The sequence below is a fragment of the Hydra vulgaris genome, chromosome 03 (genome assembly GCF_038396675.1).
Source record: "Hydra vulgaris chromosome 03, alternate assembly HydraT2T_AEP".
NCBI lineage: Eukaryota > Metazoa > Cnidaria > Hydrozoa > Anthoathecata > Hydridae > Hydra > Hydra vulgaris.
The window spans coordinates 10,481,623-10,508,861 of NC_088922.1; the positions used below are offsets into that span (position 1 = coordinate 10,481,623).

A 27,239-nucleotide genomic window follows, 5' to 3' on the forward strand; every position below is an offset into this window, starting at 1 on the left:
TTTAGATTAAATGAAACAAAAAAATAAAACTTTTTAAATTTCAAGACTAAATATTCAAAAGTAAAAATTTTTAAAGGTGTGATAAAGACATTGATATACTTAATAATAATAGTTGATTTTCATCTTATTTTCAGTTTTTTGGTAGTTAACATGTTAAAGCTGTTTAACTTAATGTATCATTATAAATTTATTTTGATAACATCTAAAAAAGACTGGCAATACTTAGTATATTAAAATCTATATTTATATATATTAATTTTGTACACGTTTAATGATCCAAGCTTACTTAGAAGTGGCTCACAAGGCACATTTCTTGTTGCTCCAAATACAATTTGTCAAGCATGTTTTTGTTTTTAACAAATTTTTTTCAACTTTGTGTAATTTGTGCTTGCCCATACAATATTTTCGTAAGTTAAATAAATATGTATAAAAGAAAAATGTAAATTTTTTAAAGACCTTATGTTTAAGAATGGTTTTGCTTTATACATTATTGCAATATTTCTTGAAATATTGCAATTATGAACTTATTAGGTGCTTGAAAAAAAACTTGTGATTATACTGAAATAGCTTTTGACAAAATTTTGTGTCAGCTCGATTTAATAAAATATTTTCTCTAAAATTATGTATCAAAAATTACATAAGTATAAAGCTCAAGATTAATAGAAAAAGGGCATACTGATAAGGGATAATGCTGAAGATTTATTGAAAATAGTAGAAGCTCAAAACATTTTGCAAAAAGATCAAACAAAAATAAGAAACTGTTGAAACTGAGTTAGAGTTAGTATAGTAAAATATCTAGGTTTATAACTTTTATGGAAATGAAAATAAAGATGAAATAAATTTTGCAGATAAATAATTCAAGAGTTTGTTATCAAAAATATTCAAGTAAAATATCAAATTAGCTTCATTTGATAAAAGCCATTTGTATGGAGAATTAGTTTTAAAAAATGATTTCCACCATTTTATCATCAATAAAATGATAAAAATCATAGTTTTAAAAAAGTTTGTTTGTATATAAAATAAAAATATCTAAGAAATGTAACTATTATTCAATAAAAATCAAGTTTAAAATGTGCGATTAAAAAAGTTAAAAATGTGCAAATAAATAAGTTTAAAATATGGGAATAAACATGTTTAAAATCATTAAGTCGTATTAGAAGAATTTTTTTATAAAAGTAATTCACAATACTAATTTGAAACTTTCTTCTGTTATAATTACAAAATTAAAAAAAAAAAAAAAAACACAACACAAATTACTGTTTTTGACTTTACTTTGCCAAGATTAAGTTAAAATTTTGTGCGGCCGTGGCGCAGTATTTAGAGCGCTTGCTTTTTAAGCAAGAGATCCAGGTTCGAAACAAGCCTTGGACATATTTTCGCGTCACGGTAAGGAAGGAGGCGTGAACTTTCTGATTAAATGCACTTCCGCGGTGCTCTGTGACAAGACCTTTATGTATTCTTGGGGCACATAAAAAACATTATAAAAAAAAAAAAAAAAAAAAAAAAAAAAAAAGTAGGATAATTTATTCAAGTAAAATAATCTACAATAACCTATTTTTTTTTAAATGGATCTAAATAAACCCAACGTTAAAAAAAAAAAAAGTAAACATTAAAAACTAAAATAGAAGAAACTTTTTTCCATAAAAATTTAACCAAAAAAAAACTGTTAGATTTTTTGTTTGTTTTTCAACAACCAGTTAATTTTTTTTTAACCCTACTGCAGAATAACCCTACTGCAGATTGGCTGCAGTAGAGTTATTTTGCAGTAGGTTTGAAAAAAAAAATCAACCCTACTGCAGATTGGCGGGCAGACAAGGTTGGCACAGTACTAATATAATCTCCTTACTTAACTTTGAATTCCTAATCAAATCTTAAGCATTTACTATGAAACTCTGCATTATATTACAAGAAATTTTGATCTAGGAGTTTCTGTTAATGTAGTTTTACTTGAAGGTATCAAAGCCTTTTGCAAAAACCAATTGATAACATTAAGTAAAACTGCTCCACATCAAAGGTTTATCTCAAAACTTGAAGTATATGGTGTTAGTGGTTTGGCAATTCATTTTCTGAAACTTTTTCATCTAATAGAAGCTAGAGAGTAGTTATGGGAGATTATGTTTCAATTGGGCCTAAATGTAAAGTGCAGTTCCTCAAGACTCTATTTTGGGTCCACTACTTTATATAATAAGATATAATCAATTTAAATAAATGGTTGTAAACTCAATACATCATTTTCAGAAAGGGACCTAGTGCAAGCCATGTGAATTGCATGTTGGGCATAATAAAGAAATCTTTTGTTTAAATTGATGCAGAACTGCTAAAATCTTTATATCTTTCTTTAATTGAATGTTTCAGTTTGCTGTACAAGTATGGGCTACTTATAATAACAAGTGTCATGCCACTAAATAAATCCATTTAATGCAATCAGTTAATTATGCTATGAAGATTGACTTGCTTGTCTTATAATGTCCACTTGTTAAAAGAAGAAGACAACTTTATTGTCAACTTTTGAAAATTTTATATAATTGTATAATGTCACCTTGTACATTATACAACTGTATAAAGTTTTCAGAAGTTAAAGAAAAATATTCCTTCAAATCGAATTCTACTCATGGCTATAGCTTAATATTCTAAAGAATATTTGGTACATAATTGTAGAGAAAATATTTTACTGTACTGAGCTGCATATTATTGGAATGTATGGCCAGAAATTTTGTCAAAGCTATTTAAGTAATTCATTTAAAGCAAGACTTGATCAATAGGAGTCATACCGTTACAAGAATAAGCAGTCATAGTGTGTTTAAAACCACACTCACTGCTAGCAATATCACACTCACTGGTAATGATACCACACTCACTGGTAGTGATATCACACTCACTGGTAGCAATATCACACTCACTGGTAGTGATATCACACTCACTGGTAGTGATATCACACTCACTGGTAGCAATACCATACTCACTGATAGTGATATCACACTCACTGGTAGTGATATCACACTCACTGGTAGCAATAGCACACTCACTGGTAAGGATACCATACTCACTGGTACTGATACCAGTATAAACTTATACTAACACTAAAGTGAAACTTTTAACAAAAAGTTTTAAAAAGTTAAAAGATGAAGTAAAACCAGAAATTTTGTAAGATTTTATTTTGTTTGTTGAAGTGTTTATTAGAATACTTTTAAGTACTTACACATGAAACATAGGTCTAACAACAGTGCTTCCATCAACATGAGCTTTATACATCAATGTATAAAGAAATGGAAGTAATTCATAGCGCACATGCAAAATTTCTCTAGCTATCTTTGCAAATTCTGCATCAAATGCAGCAGGATCTTGTGCCTAAAATATTTTATAACATGAATTTTAATAAAAAGTATTTAAACTTATATTTATATTGTTAATAGAAATTAAAAATTATAAGTATTTATAAAAATTATAAATGCTTATCAAAGATTTATCATTCTTCTTCTTTATTATTAGAATTAAATCTTAAAGTTACATTAAAAGTTTACCATGTATCCTAGTCCATTATGATTTCTACTCATTGGATAGAATGCTCCTAATTGAGTCCATCGTAAGCACAAACTTCTTGTTGTGTTATCATTGAAGCCACATATATCAGCTCCGATCTTTAAATAAAAAATGATCTAGTTGAAGTCAATTAACAAACAACAATAAAGTACAAATATAATATTTTTCGCTTTTTTTTTTTAATCACTAGAAATCAATTTTATTTTTTAACTATTTTTTTTTCTTTCTTTATATTTTTTGATTCTAGTTACTAGATTTCTAGAATTCAGATTTGTTGCATGTTGCATATGTATGCATATATTAGATATCACTATGCAACCATAGTAACCACTATGTTAAATATGTCTTCATATTAGATACCACTATCCAACAGAATTTTTGTTTTTGGATTCAAGTTGATATATTTTAATTGCTTACATCTAAAGACTGTGGAAAAAAACATTGACTTTGTGACCATAGCACAAAGAAAGCTCATTTTTATTTAAACAAAACAAGAAAAATGTTATATTTTAGTCCAATTGGTCTTGTAAGAAACAACTTTTGATATTGTAAGAAGCTATTGAATCAACAAATTAGTAAAAAATTACTTAAAAAATTACTACTAAGAAACAACTGGTATTGTAAGAAACAACAATTTGTCTTGTAAAAAACAATTGCATATTGAATCAACTAATTAGTAAAAAAATTACTAAAAAAGCATCAGAAATGAGTAATTTTAAAAGACCCCAGATGAAATCCCCATCATGTTTTGGTTATAACACCCTCGACAACAACATTTAAAATCCAATACAACTTAATAAATGTGTTTGCCTTGCTCCTCTGAGTAAGCTCCCATGTTTTCATTGAATTTATCAAGATTAGTGCCAAGTATATAAACTTTAAACAACAATCTGCATCTTGCAGTTCTTTATGAGAATCTGAGCCAACTTCACATTTTTTTACATTTTTTGTTACCATAGAAATCAACTTCATATTTTAGTCTTGTGATTACTCAGGAGTAAGCATCAAATCTTTATAACTGAAGTTGGAAAGTGTATGTTGATGTTTTCTCTGATCTGTAGCAAAACACAAACCTTGAGCACAATACTACAGGGACATGGTCCATTCCAACTCTAATAGTGGTTGCTTGCACTGCCTTCTTGGAAGTGAAGATGTTGAAAAAAAAAAAGAAAGATAACATTTATTTAAACTATCGAAATTCCACTTAATAAAGCATATCTAAGCAAGAAGCAATTATTTAACTTAACTTCAAGAGTTCTTGAAATATGCGCATGAGCATTACCCAGGACTTGTCTTGATCACTGATATGTATTCCAAAGTATACATTGCAGGCCTCACACATACTATGACTTGCTTCGATATAACATTTTTCAATCTTGTCTTTATAAATTAATCACACATGAAGCAAAATAATCTCGTGGATGCAAAATAAGCTCTTCAAATATGATTTGTTATTCCTTTATTCACCAATAACATAAACTGAAAAGTTGTTTCAATTTGTGCTTTTATACTTGTATGACTTTTTATAGACAGTTTGAGAACGTTCTAAAAAAATGAGAAAGTTTCTTGAAAGTTTTTTGAACATATTAATATATGTATTTTGAACATATCTAAAATATTCTAGTAAAATCTTGGATCTGGGTTTCTGAACAATTCTAGTAGTTTAGGAAAAGACACAAAAGCAAAGTTTTTGTGAGAAACTGCTATTTTTTCTTTTTTTTTGGTAAAACTGGTAAAACATACTTTAAACTTAAAGAAAAAATAAAGAAAAAATTTGTTATGTAGTATAACTAATAAAGCATAAATAAATTTGTTACAGTATTATTACAATATTACTAGAAATATTTTATATGTATATTTATTTATTAGGTGTACCCATAAGTAATGTTTGCTTCAGTCTTAAAGCATGAACATGTAAAGACCTGTTTTATTATGTAATATTGCAACCCATGGTCTTGTGACTTTTTTATTACTCTGTTGTAAATGGTGGACAAGTAAATAACTGAAGAATACTTATGTAATTGCATGCTGTTTCATTTTTGATCAGATATTAATTCAAAAGTTACATCAAAGAAAATTTGTAATAGGTATGGAGAGGTTTTGAAAGTAAATAGGTGCTAAATAAATGCCATCGAAGACATCTTCACAAAATCAAGGTTTGCAGACAGGGTATATGAGTTCCACACCTATATTCAGAGATGAATATAGATACAACTTGCACATCTCTTTTGTGCAGAGAAAAAAGTTTTCCATTTTTACGAAGGATTGCTACTAGTGTTTATATATATATATATATATATATATATATATATATATATATATATATATATATATATATATATATATATATATGTATATATATATATATATATATATATATATATATATATATATATATATATATATATATATATATATATATATATATATATATATATAAATTAGGAGAAAACCACTTGACAAAAAAATATTTTTTTTATTCAATTTTACACTGTGTTTCATTAATAAAGACTCATCAGAAATGTTAAGTGATTTTCTATTAATTTATAATTGCTCTGTTCTTTTAAGAACATTGAGCACTCTATTTTGTAGAATACATTTTAAAATCGTTTAAATATATATATAAAACAAACAAAATTTATTTTTAAATAGAGCTTAATTTTAAGTTATAAAAAATATTAAATATTAAAAGGATTAAAAAACATTGAAGGTAAAAGAACAAAAAACACTGATTTGTAACAAAAAATACTTGATTCTGTGAATGTAGAAAAAGTTGAATAGGAAAATACTAACATAATATTTATACTAAAGTATATTTATAATACTTATAATCTATACATTTATACTAAAGTATACAACTGTAATCTATACAATTGTATACTTTAGTATACAAATTATACATTTGTATACCTTAATTTAGTGTACAATTTTTTAGTACACAATAAATTTAGTTTATTTTAAATTAGCAAACAAATTATATACCTGTATACCTTATTTTAGTAATGAGACTAAAATATATTTTCCAAAATAAAACAGTACTAAGGCACAATTATGTCTCCATTGTCGCTGAAATATTTTTTGTATGCCTTAGATGCTTGCGTTTTGAATTAATCTGTTTATTTAATTGAAGGTACTACTTGCTTTTAATTTTTTTACAATGAAAAAGAATTTAAAATTGTTAACTGTTTTAAGTCTATTTTATTGTTTTGTGTTCACTAACAGCAACTGGGCGGCTCTACATATTTTTACTACATGGTTTATGAATTTTTTAAATCATTTTTTAAATGTTACCATTGTTGCAGTTTATTTATACACCTTGTTGGCTAAACTATAAAACAGATACCACATGTTGATTGAGCAAGAAAAACTATTTTTATGATATTTTAAACTCGATTTGTCATAAAATTGAGATAAGTGATGTAGTCAATACATCAACCAATTGTGAAAAAATTAAACAATTAAACATGTTTATAATGATTCATATTTTCCTATACAATAATTTATTTTAAATCAATTAATTAAAAAAATATTCTTACATAAGATATACCAAACAAACTGAAATCCAGCATTCCTAAAAAAAAAAAAGAAAAATACTCAAACACTAATAGTGTTGTGAGTTGCCATTCAAATAAGGGTAAGGACATTAAAAGACAGTTATGCAAAAGTTTCTAAACCAAAAAAGTACAGTAGTATTATTTTAAAACTAACTCTGCTTAACAAAAAAAACATTCAGAATTTAATACAATTTATATTTTACATTATAGTTAGATTATATTTTACATTATAGTTAGATTATATTTTACATTATAATTATATAAGCTAATGTAAAATATAATCTAAAATAATATATTACATTATATTATTTTAGATTATATTTTACATTAGCTTCAACTTATTATAGTTTGAATTTCAAAATATTGTAGTCAGTACATATTAACTTATAGGCGGTAAAACATACTCAAAAAATCTATTTAAAAAAAAAAAAAAAATATTACAAAAATCAGTTTTAAGATTAAGTTACTAATAAACACTCCAAAAAATCTTTAAAAGCAAAAGGTACTAATAAATACCATGTAACAAATACTGGGAAAATCTGTAGCAAGAAAACCATATAAATGAATACAAAGTAAATCTGTTGCCAGAAAACAATGAAAAACTAATAAATACTGCAAAGTTAGTTTTTAATAAAAAAAGTTAAAACAATTATTTAAGTTATTTTGTCTAGTGAATTGGGTATGCAGAGTACAAAATCAAGGAAGCCAAGCACTGATCCTTTTACTTGGCTCACAAATAATTAAATTACTTAATGAACTAAGTTACAGTGCTTAATTCTGTGTTCAGAATGCATTCATTCATTTGGCTCAACAAAATTGCTGCAACAATTCGATAAATGACAAATTATTAAAGTTATATTAATTTTTAAAAATTTTTAAGTTTGCTATAAAATAGAAATCAATAAAAACTGCAAAAATAACATCAAAAAGAGCGAATGATCGACTACTTAATGATCAATTACTTGTCATTTGCAGTATATCAGTACTATTGTGATAAAATAAAATAACTCATTCTAATCAACCACATAAAAATCTATCACAGGTTTATACTATAAAGAAGAAAGATGGGTTATTTAGATCTATAGAAATTACTAAAATAGAACAGATTCTTGGAGTGTTACTATTTAAAAGTAGATTACTATGTATCAGAGCACAATCTAAATCCAGAGCATCCTCAGAAAATCAATTACTTTTGCTTTGCATAGCTTTATAGATTGCTTCATCAGTATAAGTGCATCAAACTTTTTGAGTAGATAAGGATTTTTTTTATTTTTATTTTAATTCACCTCGCCAAGGCCATGAAAGCCATTACAGTCGAGGAGGCTACTTTAGAAGTATTGTGGTTACAACCCTCTCTCAACTTTATAACTCCGAAACACAAACTTTGACAAACAAGGCTGCTGCGTAAAGAAACAAGTTGAGTGCAGTACTACTAGGGACATGATAGGGATCAAACTCTGAACTTCTTGCTTATGAGGTAAGCATTCTACCACTTTACCACTACCGCAAATTTTTAACTTAGAGAAAGTCATATTTTTTATTTATTATGAGAATGTTGTTTATGCAGTACATTATGATTTTTTTTAATGACAAAATACTACATGATTTTGCAGAATACTAATCAAACTTTGCAGAATTGTAGTTAGCTTGTATCTGTTTGCTATTTTTATTAAAGTGACAATTTTTTTTTCACAATTTTGTAATATTACATTCATAGTTAAAAAATTTTACTTTGTTGAAAACAATTTTTCAGGCTTTTCTAATTGCTTATGTGTCAAAGTTCCAGCTGTCATAAACTGTCTCCAAAGACATTGTTTGAGGGATATAGCTGCTAAAATTTTAGTAGCAGTCTAAAACCATTGTTCACTGTAAAGTCTAAGGTAAAAAATGTCTAGTCAAAAGTTCTTGTTCACAATAAAGTCTAAGGTTTTAAAGTCTAGTCTAAGAGTCTTGTTAACTATAAATGAATTGCTGAAAAATAAAAACATCATCAAGTAAAATCAAATTTTCAGTTTTTAAAGTTTTAATTTTTTGAGTTCAACCATCTTTTCTGTTTTCTCATTTATCACTCTTTCTGTTTCTATTGCTTTTGCTAAGGTGTACATTTTTAAAGCCTCAACATGTTTTTAAAGTTTTAATATACATTTTTAATGTTTTTATATTTTCTGCTCATCATTTTTGCTTCACGCTTTGTTTTGCTAATAATAAAATAAAATAGATATCTAATACCCTAGTCACGATGTTAAACTAATTAATACCAATCTTAACTAATCCTAATTTATCTTATAGTAAAACCCATAAGCTAACTTAGCGTACTTTCTAGGCTCAATATTTCAACTAACATTTGATTAGAAACAAAAAACAAATAAAATTTAAAAAAAAAAAAATTTCTAAAAGAGAGCTTTTTTTTCTCTTTCCGCATTGACTACCTTTAAATTTCCATAGCAACAATTTTTTCTGATCTGACAATGACTACATCAAGAACATTAAAATGTTAAATATTTTACTTTGTAAAAATAGTTATTTAATCACAAAAATATTCAGCTTGCAAAACAAAGCAAATAGAAATTCACCAATAATTGATTCTTTCATTTGAGGCCATGCACTTAGGTTGTCACCTAACCAATGTCCAGCATACCGACCACTTGATGGAAATGTAGAACGAGATATCACAATACCCCTCTTGTTTGTAGTTTCAGTTAAAGCACTAAGGAAAAAAAGAATTTAAATATATGGAACATATTACCAAAATATGTACACATCACTAAAAAAATTCTAAAAAAAAAGTTTACACTTTCAATAATTGTAAAATAAGTTAAAATAAAGTTACAAAATTTTAATTGTTAAAATCAAATTAAATTTTTAACATTTTTACTTTTTACACTCAAACATTTTAGATTTATTTATATTTTTTAGAAAAGCCAAAACAATGTAACTTAAAAAAAACTCTTCTTTTTTAGTTTATAAAAAAAGAAGAGTTAAACTAAACTAACAACAAAGTCAATCGCAACTCTTTTATATGTTTTATATCAATCGCAACTCTTTTATATGTTTTAAATCAATCGCAATTCTTTTACATGTTTTATATCAATCGCAACTCTTTTATATGTTTAAATCTATTCCATGTAGGTTTCAATTTAGAATGAAGGTTCTACACTGTTCAGCAAACCGTCTGGGGCAAAGCCTTTTAATACCCATTTACATCTCAGTTTTCTCAACTTAGACCGATAGTTCAGTGGATGAAAGACTTTAAAATAGTAAAAATATTCTTATTTTTGTAAAACTCTTGCAACTGAGTATAAGTTAAGTATAAGAGCGAAATAGCATTTAGTATATTAAAAAAAAACTATTCCTTATCCAAGATTCCTATTATCCAAGTTTGTTAAACAGCTTACAGTCAGTTTGCTGAACAGTGTGGAGAGTATTTTTCTTCTCAGAAAAACAAGCAGTTTTTGATCCCAATAAACACAATCTCTAACTGTAATAAACACACTGTTCATGAGTATGATAAACATGCACTTTGTGACAGTAATAAACTTAAGCCTGTAACAGCAACTAATATGAGCTTGTGACAGTGAGTAAAAAAAGTTTGTGACAGTGATTAACAAAAGCTTGTGATAGTAATTAAAAAATACTTGTGACAGCAAAAACACAAACTTGTGACAGTAATAAACACAGGTTTGTAACTGTGACTAACAAAAGTTTGTGACATCGTTTAATATGAACAATTGATAGTGATTAACAAAAGCCTGTGACAGTGATTAACACTTATATATTATAGAAACTATAATTAAGATAGTAATATTTATTAAAGCAGAGCAAACATTAAACATGAAATCAAAAAAATTATTAAATAAAAAGCGTAACTTTTTGAAAAAAAAAAAATATTGTGAATAAGGACAAAAATAATAAAATAGAATTCCTATTAGGTATGAAAGTTTTATGACAAAAATGCGCTGGACAGAGGCTCATTATGAGACTGAGACAGAGGCTCATTATGAGACTGAGACAGAGGCTCATTATGAGACTGAGACAGAGGCTCATTATGAGACTGAGACAGAGGCTCATTATGAGACTGAGACAGAGGCTCATTATGAGACTGGCGTGCACATTTTTAAAAACTAATTTTTATTTCCAGTTTATATATAAAAAATAAACTTAAATTCTAAATAGCCCATTAATAAATAAACTTATATATAAAGAAGGAGTTTAAAATTATTGTTTTTTAAATCTTAAAAATCAAATATTGTTTTAAGAAGTTTTAGCAACCACACAAATGATAATACAAATACAAGTGAACTTAAAAGCTAAAGTTACACTTAATTATTATTAAATATTCAAAAAATTGAAAACATTGTTAAAAAAATCTTTTGAAGAATCTATGAATGACTAGTGTAACTGATAAATATCTATGATTGACCAGTGTTACCTATAAAAATCTATGAAGAACCAGTGTTGAAAATTTATATATATCATTGAAAATGAAAATTTATAAATTTACATATGCATTAAAGTTTTTAAATTTATAAAACTTATAATTTTATATAATCAACATATATAATTAATATATATATACACAATCAAAATTAAAAGAAATAAATTTAAGCAAAATTACTCTAATGTGACAATACTCTGTTTCCATCCAAACAACGAATGATAGTTATATTCGGTTTGCTTGTCTGCATGAAGTGCACTCATGCATAGTGTTTTCTCAGCAAGTAAGGCACCAAGTGTATCTTTAAAAATAAAGAAAGTAACTGTAATTCAAGCAACACACAGCAAATTATACAAAGTTATTTGTAAAATCTAATACGCCAAAAAATACTTGGTTTATATGGTGGATAGTCTAAATTGTTCTTGGAGCAGCCCTCAACAGATCCAATTACAAAGTTGGCAGGTTCATTCATGTCCTATATGACAATATAAAAATACCTAATAATAAATTAAAATTATTATGTTGTTTGTACATCTTATTTGAAATAATTCAAGAAATCATGCATTGGTTTTATCTCCCAAGCTTTATAACACTTGTATCTCCTAAATAAAACTTTTTTATGCATGTTTCTCAAAGATTTCTTGTTACACTTTCTTTTGTTATTAAACTCAAAAATTTTGTAATTGCTTTATAACTTGTATAAATTTCAATTGTATGTAGTCATCAAAGTAGTTGTAGTAAGAGTGCTAGTGTTGCTTTTAATATGATGGTAGTAATCATTACAGTGGTGATAATTGTGGTGGTTGAAGCAAATTGTATTCATTTTTTCTAGTAACTGTGGTCGTGGTTGATAATAGTGATAAAAGTGAGGATTATATGTTGATTATAGTTAGGGTTGTAATGGCTATTGTAGGAGTGTATGGTTATGGCATGGTCCTATAGCATTTAAATGTTAAGGTTCTAATAGTTATTTTAGTGAAGGTAGAATTAGAGGTTCACAGTGGTTGTAACAAACTCATTTTGACTTTTGAAAACTTTCTATCCCTAAAATATTAATTAAGCTAACAACAGAAATAATTTAAAAGCAGTTATCATGTAGTAATCTGCTACCATGAAGTTATCAGTTATCATGTAGTAATCAGTTACCATATAATAATCAGTTATCATGTAGCAATCAGTTATCATATAGTAATCAGTTATTATGTAGTAATCAGTTATCATGTAGTAATCAGTTATCATGTAGTAATCAGTTACCATATAGTAATCAGTTATCATATAGTAATCAGTTATCATGTAATAACCAGTTATCATGTAGTAATCAGGCCTACTGGTATTCATCTAATAACCTGGGTCATCATGTTAGTAAATGTTTTTGTAATTATTTAAACATAATAAAACTAAGAGTGTAAATCTGTTTAGAATGAAAGTTAAAAAAGATGGATCAAGAATGAAGTTTCTATTTAAAAATAAAAAAACAAAGATCAGACAGACCCACTGACTCCCAAGATTTCTGTACCTAGAGTAAATTCCTATTATCACACAAACTTGTAGAATTGTTCATATCTTTATTATTTTTTATTCAATTTTATATTTTCTTTCAAAGTTTATACTTTCATTCATTTTTTTAATGTAGAAGGATTGAGAAAAATACAAAAATGTTGTTGCAAGTTGTTGACAAATATTTATGAAATATTTTTCACATTTTGAAATAAATACGTGCTTTGCTCAATGCCTGTTTTTTTAGTTTTTTTTACTTCTAGTTTTTCTTTTTTGCATTTTGCTTTTGGCTTATTTTAAAGGTTTATTTTCAAATTCAGACTGACCTGTCGAGGCAAAAAAATTTTATGGTAAATTTTTTTGCCTCAACAGGTCAGTTTGTAAAAATCAATTTTGATGTTTAAAACAATTCCTAAAAAACCTTTCAGAAGTATGCTAACTTTAAAATTTTTTCAAAGGTATGTCAAATTTCTTTTTATTTTGTCCTATCTAAATATTTATAATTTAAAGAACCTAACCCTCAGGCGAATCAATTTTTATTTTCACCACACTTTTTGATGAATTTTGATTTAATTTAAAATAGTAGCAAAAAAAACTTTTTATATAGTATTTAAAATACTTCACATGATTACATGACACCCTTATCACCGTTATCACCCTCACAACAATGACACCCTAACCCTCAGACTTTTCTAAGATGATCACTTGACAATAGCTAAAGCAATTAAAGGTTTCAAATTATTTTCAAGACTATAAGATCACTGTTCTACTCACACATACACACAGCGTGGAAAATAATGGCCAGTCAACAACTGCCTGAAAGGAGTAAAATTGCTAGTTTGACCTCCCAAAATAAATCCTTGCCAATCATGGTTGACCGGTTGAAAAAAAAAGTCTTGTTGAAAAACAAGGTTTGAATAATAATCAGGATGTAATTTGGAAAATGCATATTCTAAAATTTCATAAAATCAAATACCATATATAATATAAAATAACATATAAAATCATAAAATTTGGAAAATGCATTCAAAATAGTTTTACTGTTTATGATATGCTACTTAAATTTGCACCGTTGATGCGAATTAAAGTATTTTTTCTTTAAACTGTACTTGGTCACTTCAATTTTTGTTTTTTTAAATCTAATTTATTTTATCCTAAGTTTTTGCCGCAAATTGCAATAAATTAATTAATTTATAGATAAATTTAAAGATTTTATATATAAATTTATAGATTTACAGATAAATTTAAAATGACTAATTGTGCGTTTTTGCTTCTTTTTTTTTCTATAATAAGATTTTTTTAAATATATTATAAAAATTTTTAGATAAAAAGTAAAGATCTGGATGCATATTCACCAAACTTTTGTAACTCTTATTATTATAAAAATTAGGAAAATAATTTTAAGTAAAAAAGAGGAAGAGAGGGGTTCAGAACTGATTAATCTACAAAGAGGTTACAAAGGGCAGATAAATTTTGACAGTTGTTTAATATACAATTAATAAACACTATAAAAACTTTCATTTTTCAAACATAAATATCACGTAAATTGTGTTTTTTTTAAATACAAATAATTAAAAATTTGTATACGAATTTGACATAAGCATAAACATACTTAAGCTTGGAGTTTGCATTATGCCTAAACAAGTCATATATAAAACATCAAAAAATCCTTGTAACATTTGCCCATGTAACATTCTACAATATATTATTGCCTTTGATTTAAAAACAAATAGTTTTAATTAGTGTTCTTTGTACAATGCCAAGTCAAATTGGTTGACTTGTATTAATTTAGCCCGAACATTGTGTACATCATCTTCATTATTGTCCTCAAAGTTTATGTCATCTGGAATTTCTAATCCTAAGCAATTTTAAAGGTTTTCCATTAAATTACATGTAACATATTTTGCAGTATATTGTTCAGGTGAGCACTGAAGTGCTCCACCTCTTTTGTGACCTTCAATGGTTTTTGAGATGATCAAAGGATTGCTCCACATCCCTATCTACCTGAAGGTGAACTTTATTAAAATATTTTTTCTCTGGTGCAATTGGTTGATTATATGGTGTAATCATGACTGTTAACAAGCAAAAAGGAAACCTGCATTAGGATTATACTCCAATGTCTTTTTTAATTCAGAATGAGAAAAAACAAAAAATCTTTATCCATGATTTATTCAGGACTTTTTGTCAAAAGAAAAAATAAAAAAGCTATTTTTAAGTATTATTATTTTTAATTATTATTTTATATAATAAGATGTTATGTTATATTAATAATATAATAACATCTTAATATATATAAATTAAGTACATTAGGTTTAACTTTATTATTAATATAACATCTTAATGGCTGCTATTAAGATGTTATATTAATACATATTAATAATATTACATCATAATGTATATAATTTAAATATATTACGATCCTATTTTATGCTGTTATATTACTATTTTAAGATGATGAATTGATAATATTATACAAAAGTATAACAATATTATTATGATATTATAATATACATATTTATTAAATATTTTCTTTATTTATTGTTTTATTCCATATAATCATAATATTACAACCTTTTTTTTTAACGTTACGCCAAAGTTAAGACAGGTCTTAGCTAACGTAACTTTTCTTGCTTAAATTGAGCTGACCAAGTTTTTAAAAAGTTTGGTGAATACCATTTCAGCTTGGTGAATACCGATTCTTTGTGCCTGAACTTACGAAAAAACTTATGTAAGTTTTGTTAAAAGCAACTATGCAAGTTTTGTGAATTCGAATTTCACAGTTTTGAACTTACGCCAAACTAATGCAAAGAAAAAAGTTTGTTAAATAGGCTCCCTGGTTTTATGTAACATTAGTAATTATTTATTAATGTTTTATAAAACTATTGTCTTATTAGTATTAAGTTTAAAAAGTATCTGCGCACAAGAGTTAATAACATTATTATTAAGTAATTAACATTAGCAGTTTTTAAAATGATTTTAATGAGCAGGTCTTATTTTATTATTATTTGAAATTGTTGTACATAATTAAGAACATGTTTTCCTCTAACTGTACTTTTTTTTTTTTTCATTGGATATTTTCTTTTTTTTTTTCTTATAGCTTTTACAGCCATTTTCGAAATCATTGCAATGAATAAATTATTTAATACTTTATAAAAATTGCTATGATATTAAAAATTTTTTTTAATTAAACTACTTGGATGTTAATAAACTTTTTTAATTGAATGCACATTCCTTGCATGTAAAAAAAAAAAAAAATCCTAGGGAATTTTTTCGGGGGAATTTTTTCCTTAAAAAAATGGTTTGATTTTATTTAAAATTGTTTTAAATAAAAGGAATATGAATTTCTTAATTTGCTTAATTTGTAAATTGTTTTAAATAACGATTTTTAGAGAGTTACGATTGGAAAGGAAGGATTCAATAATCTTTAAGATGTTGCCGGATACACCATTAGATGAAAGCTTATGGAGAAGACCAGCATGCCAAACTTTATCAAACGCTTTTGAAATGGCAAGAGCGATGGCCTTAACCTCTCCACTTTTATCTAATGCACAATAAAACCTATCAGTTATTACTGTCAGCAAATCAGCTGTAGAATGAGAAGATCGAAATCCATATTGATGGTCAGAAAGTAGGTTATTAGATTCAAGATGAGAAATTAAGTGTTTCTAGATTAAAAGTAATTTAATTTTTAGTTTTGTCCAGATTTTTAGTAATCACCCGTTAAAAGGAATGTGAATTTGTTAATTTTCAAGCATTAAATTATTTATGTATATATAAAATTCAGTCATAAAGAACTATTACTAGGGGTTAAAGTAGAATAGGAAATCAAGTGGAACAGTGTTAGAAAGTTCAAATTGCTTGTTCAAAGGGATGCGGAATAGCCCATTCGGGTACAGAATTTGGGTACAAAATTACTACTTTTTTCCAAATTTGTTTGCAAATATGTCAAATATTAAATTGTTATATTAGAGACAAAACATTTAAAATGTTCAAAATTTCTGCTGTTCAAACAAGAAATAGTTATGCTTATGAAATTATTTTAGGAAATTTACAATTTATCAATGAATATTAATTTATTTAATAAAAATAAAAAAAATTTTATTAACTTGTTGCTCTCCCGTTTTGGGCAGAGAGGTCTCATATTTTAGGGCTATTTTTGTTCCCAGGTTTAAATCATCACAATTTTGTGAAAGCATCTTTATATTGAATAAGTATAAACATTTAAATGTTTAGAGTTTTTTCCATGTCTGAAAGTTAGTTTCAAACACAAAAAAATGTGAATTTTCTTAATAAAAATCTTAACAATTTGTTTTATCTTATTACAATTTCTCTCAGATCATTCATAAACTACACCCCTTTAAATTTATTTGGAAGACATAAATAATTTTTTTTTTTTCGAAGAGTCTAAAATTTTAGTAAAATTTAAAATAGCTGTTTAACTTCAGCAAAAATCAGCGAACAAAGTGAAATTGACCCAATACCACATTGAGATAAATTAGGTATTGCATAATTTACGGACAATCCTATTAAAAAAAGCACAACAACTCAAAAACGAGATGGTGGAACGGTTGCAAAGAAATATTGAAAGACATGGAACGATTTCTTGATTTGTCAGCTAAAGAGGAATGAAATTCTGTTTTTTGCCTGCATTTCTAAAATTTAAACAAAGAAAAATATATAAAAATAATGAAAATTTTCTCAATTGTGGATTGTTCAAACCACAAGTAATTATGGCTTAAATATAATTAAAAAGATTTCAAACTTTGCATAATTGTTCTAACATTTGTGAAATTCTAAACACTTCGCCAATTTTAAACACTTCTAGGTTAGCAATTAGGTCGGCATTCGGCAATGCCGACCTAATTGCCAACCTAGAAGTGTTTAAAGTTGAGGAAAAATTGCCGACCTCATTTCTATGGTTTATGGTAAAACATTTGTATCAATTTTTTTTTGCCAACCTCTAAAAGATTAAGGTTGGCAAATTATTGCCTAGCTCATTTTTTCTAATTCTGAAGGCTGAAGATGTGAATATTTTTCAGTGTTTTTAAGTGTTAGTTAATGTTTGTAAGTGCAAAAAAATATTCAAACCTTTTTTTAAAAAAACTAAAAAAATAAAAACTTATTCTTACAATCCAAAGTCCATCGAACTCAATTGTTTTATGAAATTTCTTTATTAAAACATTCCACCATTTTGAAATATCTTGATGAAACCAATCAGGAAATGTTGCATTTGCACGAAAAGCCTTAAATATAAAACAAAGTAATTTTAGTAATATAGTGATTTTAAAAAAGATTGATTAAAAAATAACCAGGGCAAAAAATTAAGGCAGTAGCTCTTGTTCCTAGTTCTTATTTATTGTTTACAAAGTAAAAGACATAAAGACTGCATTAAGAAATACAAAATTTTAAAATTTTATAGATTTGTTTTTAAAAGTAATTTTTCATGAATAATTATATAATTCATCAACTTGCATATGAATGTTTTTAAAATAGATTTCTGCAAATTTGGGTATATAATTAAAGTTTATTCAGAATATATCAAATTTTAAAAGAATAGATCTCTGAAGGTGTTGCTTTTTATTCATGTTTTACCTCATAATTCAACAAAAATAACCAAGCATTTAGGGACTGAAACAACTAGTCATTTCAGTACCATAGATTCAGCACAACAAAGCATACACATTGTATAATTAATTATAAAAAGTTCATTCAGGTTATCTGAGGTTAGTTGTTATTTCATAAACTATAATTTTCAATGGTATTGCTATTTTTATATGCTATTTTTTACATTTTATTTGTGGTATTTTATACAAAGTTAGATTAATAATTACAGTAAAAATGGTAGACAAGTGATATTATTATTGCCACAAGGCTTTAATTACCTACAATTCATATTTTAAAATTTTTATTGGCAAATCTTGCAAGAAAACTCTTAAAGATAAGATGAGCATTTGTAACTTGCTTGAATGGCAGTGTTTTATGAAGTTTCCTGTAAAACTTCAATGGTTTTGAACTTTTACATTTGAAAAAGTTGCGACTAATAAATTTTTGCATTTATTAATGTATTATATTAAAATATGCACTATTTTAATGTCATACCCAGCAAGAAACTGCTTGTTTCTATACAATGATATCCCAAGATACATGCTTTTAATCATTAAACTTAGTAAGACCTTACGCTTACCAAGTCCAATGATAAGGATAAAGAGCTTCTGACAAACTTAAGCAGAAGAACTTGTTGGATGACAGTTTGCATACCAAAGATAAAAGGAAATGTACTTTTCAGTTTTATCATTTATCATGATGAGATGAACTACTGTGACAATTAGGCTATAGGTAAACAAAGTGAACTACACTGCGACCTGAACTAATGCAGCCTATTCATAGCTAGTTAATCCCATGGCTTGAGATCTCTTACTGTAGCTTACTCTGAGCATCATAAAAAGGACAGTTTCAAGAGTGTATTATGATCAGTTTATGGACAGTTGTGTATTATGAGTGTATTATGATCAGTTGTGTATTATGAGTGTATTATGATCAGTTTATGGACAGTTTCAAGAGTGTATTATGAGGTCATCGAATACTTCAAAATGGGGTCAATTTTGATGAGTCTTTAAAGCAGTTTCATAAAAAATTATTTTGTTTTATGGGACAGCTGTGACATTAAGACACACTGAAAGTGAACAAAATAAACTAGCTACAACAGTGTTCTCTGTGAAGCTAGTACTTTCTAGTACCAGATGGGAGCCACTGATAGAAGCTCAAAAGTTGCTGATATCACGACTGCACATAAAGCAAGGCCTAATCAAGCAGTTATTCACTACTCTTGAAAAAGACAGGTGTTGTTATTTTAGTAGGTTTTAGATATAAGCATTTGTATCAAAACATTTGGAAGTAAAAATAATAGAATTTAAATTTAATTCTTACTCTTTTAAGAGTAAGAATTTAATTTAAATTCTAACAAAAGTTTTTTTTATTATATTTTGTTATTGACCTGTTCTTTTTTTTTAGTAAGTATTGATTGTAATTTTTTTGGTATTTTTACTTTAACTTTTTTCGGTTTATATATTTATATTCTTTAGTGTCTGTTTATTCATATTTATTTACTACTTTATCTTATTATTTCTATTTTTTTCTCTATTATTGTTTGGATTTTAGTTTGATTTTCTAGTTTTTATTTTATTTTCTCATTATTGCTTTGTGTGGTCTTTACTAGTATCTAAAAGATTTTATTCTATTTTATTTTACTCCTTTCATAATAATCCTTGTTACTTTATTCGACTACTATTTGTCTGAATCTAATTTCATTTCCGCTTTTATCATCTTTTATTACTTTTTGTAATTATAATTGTTTTGTTCTACTATCTATATTTTTAAATTCATTTATTGAATTATTTATTTTTTTTAAGCGATAAGCGATATTTTTGATTACTTATAACATAAAAACTGAAACAATTATATATAAATATATGTAATTAAAAATTAGTATAAATTTATAATATGGCAGGGCTCGAATTAAGCGTATCGCGATCGCAAATCGTGATTGCTTTTCACACCTTCGCGATAAGTTTTTTGGTTAAAAAATATATTTTCGCGATTTGTTTGTTTTATTGTTTGTTTTTTGTTAATTTTTTTTCTTTTTTAAGTTTTTTTTTTTTTTGTGGCCATTCTTTAAAAGTAAAGTTTTTCCTCTGAGTTTTTTATTCATAACAGTTTTTTTATTCATAAAGGTCATAAAATACGTCACGCTAAATTTATTTTTTGAATAGAAGTATTTATTTTGGTCTCTTTCGTGGGGTTTTTATTCAACATAAAGTGCTCTTGAATTTAAATTGCTTTAAGTCTCTGTGTGGAATATTGTTTTAAAGTTATATTTAGTTTGATTTACTGAATGATTAAAGTACATCACAGTAAATTTACTTATAAACTATATCAAAACAACCAGTTAAGTTACTAAAGGAACTTACTGTTACACAACTATTAAATTTACTTAATATACTCGCAAAAATTAGCTATGTAAATGTATCTATTTATATCTTATATGTTGTTAACACATAATATAAGCTTCTAACTAAAAATTCTCATTTACATAAAAATAACTTGAAAGTTTTATTTTCAAATAGCAGTTTTGATTATGAGGTTATTCATTTCCAAGATGCACAACAAATTGAAAAACAGTTTTATCTGATGCTATAAGCTTCAAAATATTAATTCTCAATGCTTTAACAACTATGTAGAATGCTTATTATTAAATCTCAACCAAAATAAACCAGTGTTTATAATCTGTGATCTAAATCAAGATCTCAGCTCCCAATATGGAATGTAACTGAATGAGTTTCTTACTAATAACAACTTAAAAAATAATATCTATAAACCAACTAGAGTTACAACTAGATTTAATAAAAAAGACTATTTAATAAATACAAAACATCATCAAGCTCATCAAAATTAAATTAAGCTTTGAAGATACTTCCTTTGTTGATTATATACTTTATAAGCAACAAGAAGTCCTACTCAAACATTGAAAAGTCATTATTTTTCAACAAATTTTTTTGTACATTCAAATCTAGTTCTGATTGTATAATTAATGATTCTTGTAACTCTCTTCAATAATCTTAAAATATCTAATAAGATTAAAAAAAAATTCTTATTTTTTACTAATAATAAATATGAAACCGTCAATATGATAAAAAACTTAAAGGAAAAAAGCAGCTGTACTTATTTAGATATTCCAACAAAATTATTAAAAAAAACATGACTATATTCAACAAACTTCTAGAAACAGGCAGTATTCAACAAACGTCTAGAAACAGGCCTAGAAATATTCCAAAATGAATTTAAAATATGTAGCATAATGCCACTTTATAAACAAAAAGGTGAAATTAATGATATCAAATAGTTATCAAAGTACTACTATAGAATCTCCACTAACAAAAGTGTTTAAACAAATAATCGCTAAAAGAGTAACTGCATACTCTTTTATTAATTTTAATAATTTTATTGAGTAGTGCTAATAAACTCAACATCAATTGGGATAAAACTAAGAGAACACTTTTAACAAATAAGCATATATCTAAAGTAGTATTGCCAACATCAATCATATTAAGTGATGAGTTCTAAATTAGTTAATAAACTTTCTTTGATTGGTGTCATTGTAAAGAGTAATTTACATTTTACCAAACACATAAAAACGATAAAAGCAAAAGCATATAAAAAATTATTCTCAATAACTAATATACTTAGTCTAGCCTTCAAAGTTCGTTTACAATTCTTTAAAACGTTCTACTTAACTTTGATTACTGCTCAAGTATTTTAATTTACTACACAAAATAAGAAATACAAAGCCTTAGCAATACATACTATATGATTTTATTTTTACTACTTAAAAATAATATTCAAAACAAAGAAATATTTCAAATCAATCAACAACTTAAAGCATATAACCTACAAAGTTTTCATCGTTGATTTTTATGCAGAGCACTAAAACTATGCAATAAAATAATTTATTACAAGAAACAGATGAACTTATTCAAACAATTTGATTTTATTAACCTTGACAACATCAAGTACTAGAAACTTTTTAAACTTTAAAAATACCAACAAACATAATGAACAGTCATTCAAGTCATTTTTCAGCAATATAATTATTAATAAGCATTGCAATAACAGTATCAAATTAGCACCAAAAAAATTTAAGGATATATTTTTACTAAACAACATCAACTCAATTATAGCACACACAATTATCTTCAATATTAGGTTTGATGTCAATATAAACATAATAAATAACTATATTGACTTTTAAGTAAGCAAAAAAATTAGAAAAAAAGTAACATTATTTATTAAACATTAAAAATTTTTAACATATTTTATTTCCTATTAACAATAATTTATTATACTACTTGTATTTTATATTAATAACACTTTATATTAATAACAATCTATTCACCAGCAATGGCAAAAGTCCATAGAATAGAAGTTAAGAAATATATAAATGTGTTTTATTTTACATTAAAAACTGTACTATTTTTTAAAACAGAATTTATTTCTTATAAAAAATCTTGATTTTTAATCATTTGACTTGCAACTAATGCTTAATGATTAATAAACTATGATTAGTTATTTTATTATATTTCAATGTTTTTTTTAATTTAATAATAATATCTAAAAATATTTTGTGAGTAATTTTCCTTTACTTGAGAGATTTTATTTAATAAATGACTCATTTAATCATTCAATAATTGCTTAATTAGTTTATGGTTAAAAAGATGTAACAAGTTAAGCTAGTTAAACAGTACCTTAGTTTGATCATCCCAGGGCCATGTTTTGTTTACAAAAATATTTGGTTTATCAGGCCAAACCTAAAACAATTCATTAAACATATGGTATACTACAAATCTATACAAATAAAAAATGATAATAAAAACATTCACAGTCATTAAATAATTTTGTGAATATGCATAAATTTATCTAATGAGAAATTTATGCATAAATTTCTTCAATGAGTTTCTAATAATTGTTCTCCAGACTAGAAAACAAATATTAAAAACCATTACAGAAGTATCATGGATGTAAAGGACTCCAGTTCTGAAAATCACAAAATCTCAATTTGTTATATATTAATATAAAATGGTGGCTATTCCCATGACTCTGGGCTTAAAAAAAAAAGGTTCCAAACATTTAAATTCACTGTATTTTTCCCCTATGTAATCCATAATTCTCATAGCAATTTTTGGAGCTCCTAGACACTAAAGACCAGATATAAATAGTAATTTTGTTACTTTCCAAAGCCGAATCCATTTTAGGATTTCACATCATACTATCATGTAAAAAAACTATAATTTAATCTATACCTTTCCAATTAATGGCGCCTTCCCTGATTCATCTTTTATCCATATTCCCAATTCGCTGCCCAAATCATAAGTTTCATATGTCCCTTTTGGTTCTTCTGCACTTATTGCTGGGTCCTATAAGTATATGACAAGATTGTATTAGACCCTAGTAAATACATATTAGGAAGAGTATATATTAAAAATTTCAATACATTGTTTGTAAATGATGTAAATAAAATATCAAAAATATTAAATTAAAACATATCAAAATAAAAACAAACATGTTCAATTAAATAAAGTAAAAAGTTATATTATTAGTAATAAACTATAAATAATGTCAAATTATTTACCCAGTAAAATTACCTGACAGTGATGGAGTGGTGGAAAGCTTAACCACTACACCACTGATTTAGCACTACACTAAATGTTTTTTTTAATAAATAAAAAATTAATTTAGAAATAAACTATGCAAAAAAAAAAAAAAATCAAAGATGAGAAGTATCTAGAACACTTTGTATAAAAAAAATGCTTGTGACCGGGACTGCATAGACTGATAAATTCTAAAGTATTTTTTATAATTTTTATAATTTTATAATTATATAATTTATAACCCATGTTATACTTTATATGTTACTCATGTACGTTTATATATAAACATCATCATGATCAACATGATCATCATGATCATGATCATCATGATCATCATGATCATGATCATCATCATCAACATCATCATTGTCATCATCATCATCATCATCATCATCAAGCTTTAGCCTTCCCCTTTCATGCTGTTTCTCTAATATAATTAATCTTAAGCATCTACTTTCCTTAACAAAAGCTCATTTATACCACTCTTTCCAAGTTTTATTACTTCTACTGCTTCCTCCAGACGCTGCTACCTCTCTACATGCTAATAACCAAACCACTTTGACCTTTTCTGACAAGTATTGTTAGATACAATATTTTTTCTAACCTGTCTAAGAATATGGCTCTTAATCTGTTTTGTTATACTATGCATCCATCTGATCATTATCTTCTCTTTTGGCAAATACGACACCAAATAAATACTAAAGTTTATAAAAATATGTAAGGATAATTATGCCAGTTTCTAAATATATAGCAAACATACACTGCGCGGCTTAATGATAAGACACCCAAAAAATATTTATAAAATTCTACCATACATTTATATTTAAAAACAAATTTTTATTGTAAATGAAAGCAAAGGATTTCCAACACTAAACAACATTTTAACAAATTTATTTTAAACATAACTCGCATTTTATAAAAAAACAACTGTTTTTTCAGTGGGACAAAAAAATAAGACAATTTTACAAAATACGTTTTATTTACAAACTGCAGTTGTAGGCAATTACGAATATTATTTAATGTAAACACCACAAACGATTATTTAAGTGTAAATCTTTGTGAACTATCAAAAATTTAATTTAGGATTTTTTAAATTAAATATAAAATAACAAATTAATTAATAACGGATCATGCTGCACCGTTGAGTTCAAATGAGAAAAAAGTGCTCTCTAACTTATCGAAAATGGGTCACTCCGTTAGTTACATGGCTAGAGCCATTGGACAGCCGAACTATGATTAAAAGGTACATTAATAGTTCTCATATGTATGAAATAAAAAAAAGCCCTGGATGTCCATCAAAATTAAGTGACCCTGATAGGCGAACCGTGATTGTTGTTGCAACAAGCTTCAAATTCTTCATTAACTGCACATCAAATTGCTGCAGAAGCAGGTGTGATTGCTAATTACGTACAGTTCAGCAAGTTATTCATAATGGTTTTCACCTTAAAAAAAAACTTCAGCGCAAAAAAACTTCAGCAAAAACTACCTTTGACAACAAAACACATAAACGATTAAATAACTTTTGCAAAGGACCACGCAACATGGAAAGAAGTGTGACAATGAGTAGTATTTTCTGACGAAAAATGATTTTGTTTTGATGGGTGGGATAGATGGAATTATTATTTTCACAATTTGCATAAAGAACCAGTAACACAGCAACAACATCAAATGGGTGGTGGTGGTGGAATGATTTGGTGTGCAATTGGGTGTCATGATAAATCAAAAATTCATTTTATTAACAGAAAAATGAAGGCTAAGGATTAACTTTTAATTGTTCAAGAAATTTTACGACATAAAGCATCTGTCATTGGTGGTGAAAATTTTGTTTTTCATCAAGATAATGCTAGCATTCATACAGCTAAGATAGTAAAGGATTATTTCAATAGCAGTAAAATTGAAATATTGAAGTGGCCAACCTGAACATTATTGAGAATGCATTATTGAAAATTGGGCACAGCTGTCACATATAGTGTTTGAAGGTAGTAAACAATATAGTTCAATAGCTGACTTGAAATCATCCATCGCATCAGCATGCAATGCAATTGACATTTCATTAATAAAAAAGTTGTATGATTCTTTACTTTCTAGAATGATTGAAGTGATTCAAAAAAATGGTAAAAATACCCACTATTGGTTTTTTAAAAATTGAGATGTCTTTTTTTATAAAAGACAATTTATAGAAATTTTTTTTAAAAGTGTCTTATAAATTTGTTGTATCAGAAAATCCATTTTTTTAAAAATAAAATGCAAGTTAAATTAAAGTTTTTTAAATGCCTTTTAGTCTTGTAAACCCTTTGCTTGCATTTATTATAAAAATTGATTTTTAAATATAAATATATAGTAGAGTTTTAAAAATATTTTATGTCGCGCAGTGTAAATATTTGTATCCATATATATCCATATTATGTATGTATAAATGCAACATCTACCTAACCTCCTGAGTCCAAGCAGGTATAGGAGCTTGTATTTCTTCTTGTTGATTTTAAGTCAAGCCTCATTCTATATTACGTTTTTTACCTTTTTGAGCAGTTGCTATGATAAATTGCAATCATTTTAAAAATATTTTTTACAAGATTATCTCTCATAAAAACAAGTCTTTGTTATAGCAAGAAGTCAATTTAAAAAGGTCCAGTTTGATGTTAAGCACCGTTATTCTCAGAATACAAACATCTATATAGAGCATAAGATCTGAGATAAAATACATTATGAACCTTATCTTAGATATTATGTTCTAGAGACTCCTTGAAAATCTTTAACAGTGCCATTAACTAAAGCCTATCATTCTATCTCTAATTCATGGGTCTGATTGTATTACTTTTCCCCAAAATAAGAAAGTTATTTGCAAAAAACATCTAATCTTTTATACATGGTTAAAAGGGTCTGGTTAAAAGTTAATTAAACTTTTCAAAACAAATTATTGAATGACATATTATCAAAAGCATTTGTTTTTTTGCCATTATACTTCTAGTTGAGAGCCTAATTTTAGGCTCTCAAATCTGCATAGTTTTTTTT

At 26.2% G+C, this 27,239-nt stretch overlaps 1 protein-coding gene across 1 annotated transcript in view; it reads right to left on the minus strand.

Annotated features, from left to right (window-relative positions):
* LOC100205877 (maltase-glucoamylase) overlaps positions 1 to 27,239 on the minus strand; it is a 110,200-nt gene that overhangs the window by 24,913 nt on the left and 58,048 nt on the right. The window contains exons 9-17 of the mRNA XM_065792305.1: positions 23,880 to 23,993; positions 23,325 to 23,387; positions 18,156 to 18,269; positions 11,920 to 12,004; positions 11,710 to 11,830; positions 9,668 to 9,801; positions 7,077 to 7,111; positions 3,522 to 3,638; positions 3,200 to 3,348 (exon numbers count right to left, since the gene is read on the minus strand). Coding sequence (XP_065648377.1) covers positions 3,200 to 3,348; positions 3,522 to 3,638; positions 7,077 to 7,111; positions 9,668 to 9,801; positions 11,710 to 11,830; positions 11,920 to 12,004; positions 18,156 to 18,269; positions 23,325 to 23,387; positions 23,880 to 23,993 — 932 coding nt within the window. The remainder of the gene's footprint in view (positions 1 to 3,199; positions 3,349 to 3,521; positions 3,639 to 7,076; positions 7,112 to 9,667; positions 9,802 to 11,709; positions 11,831 to 11,919; positions 12,005 to 18,155; positions 18,270 to 23,324; positions 23,388 to 23,879; positions 23,994 to 27,239) is intronic.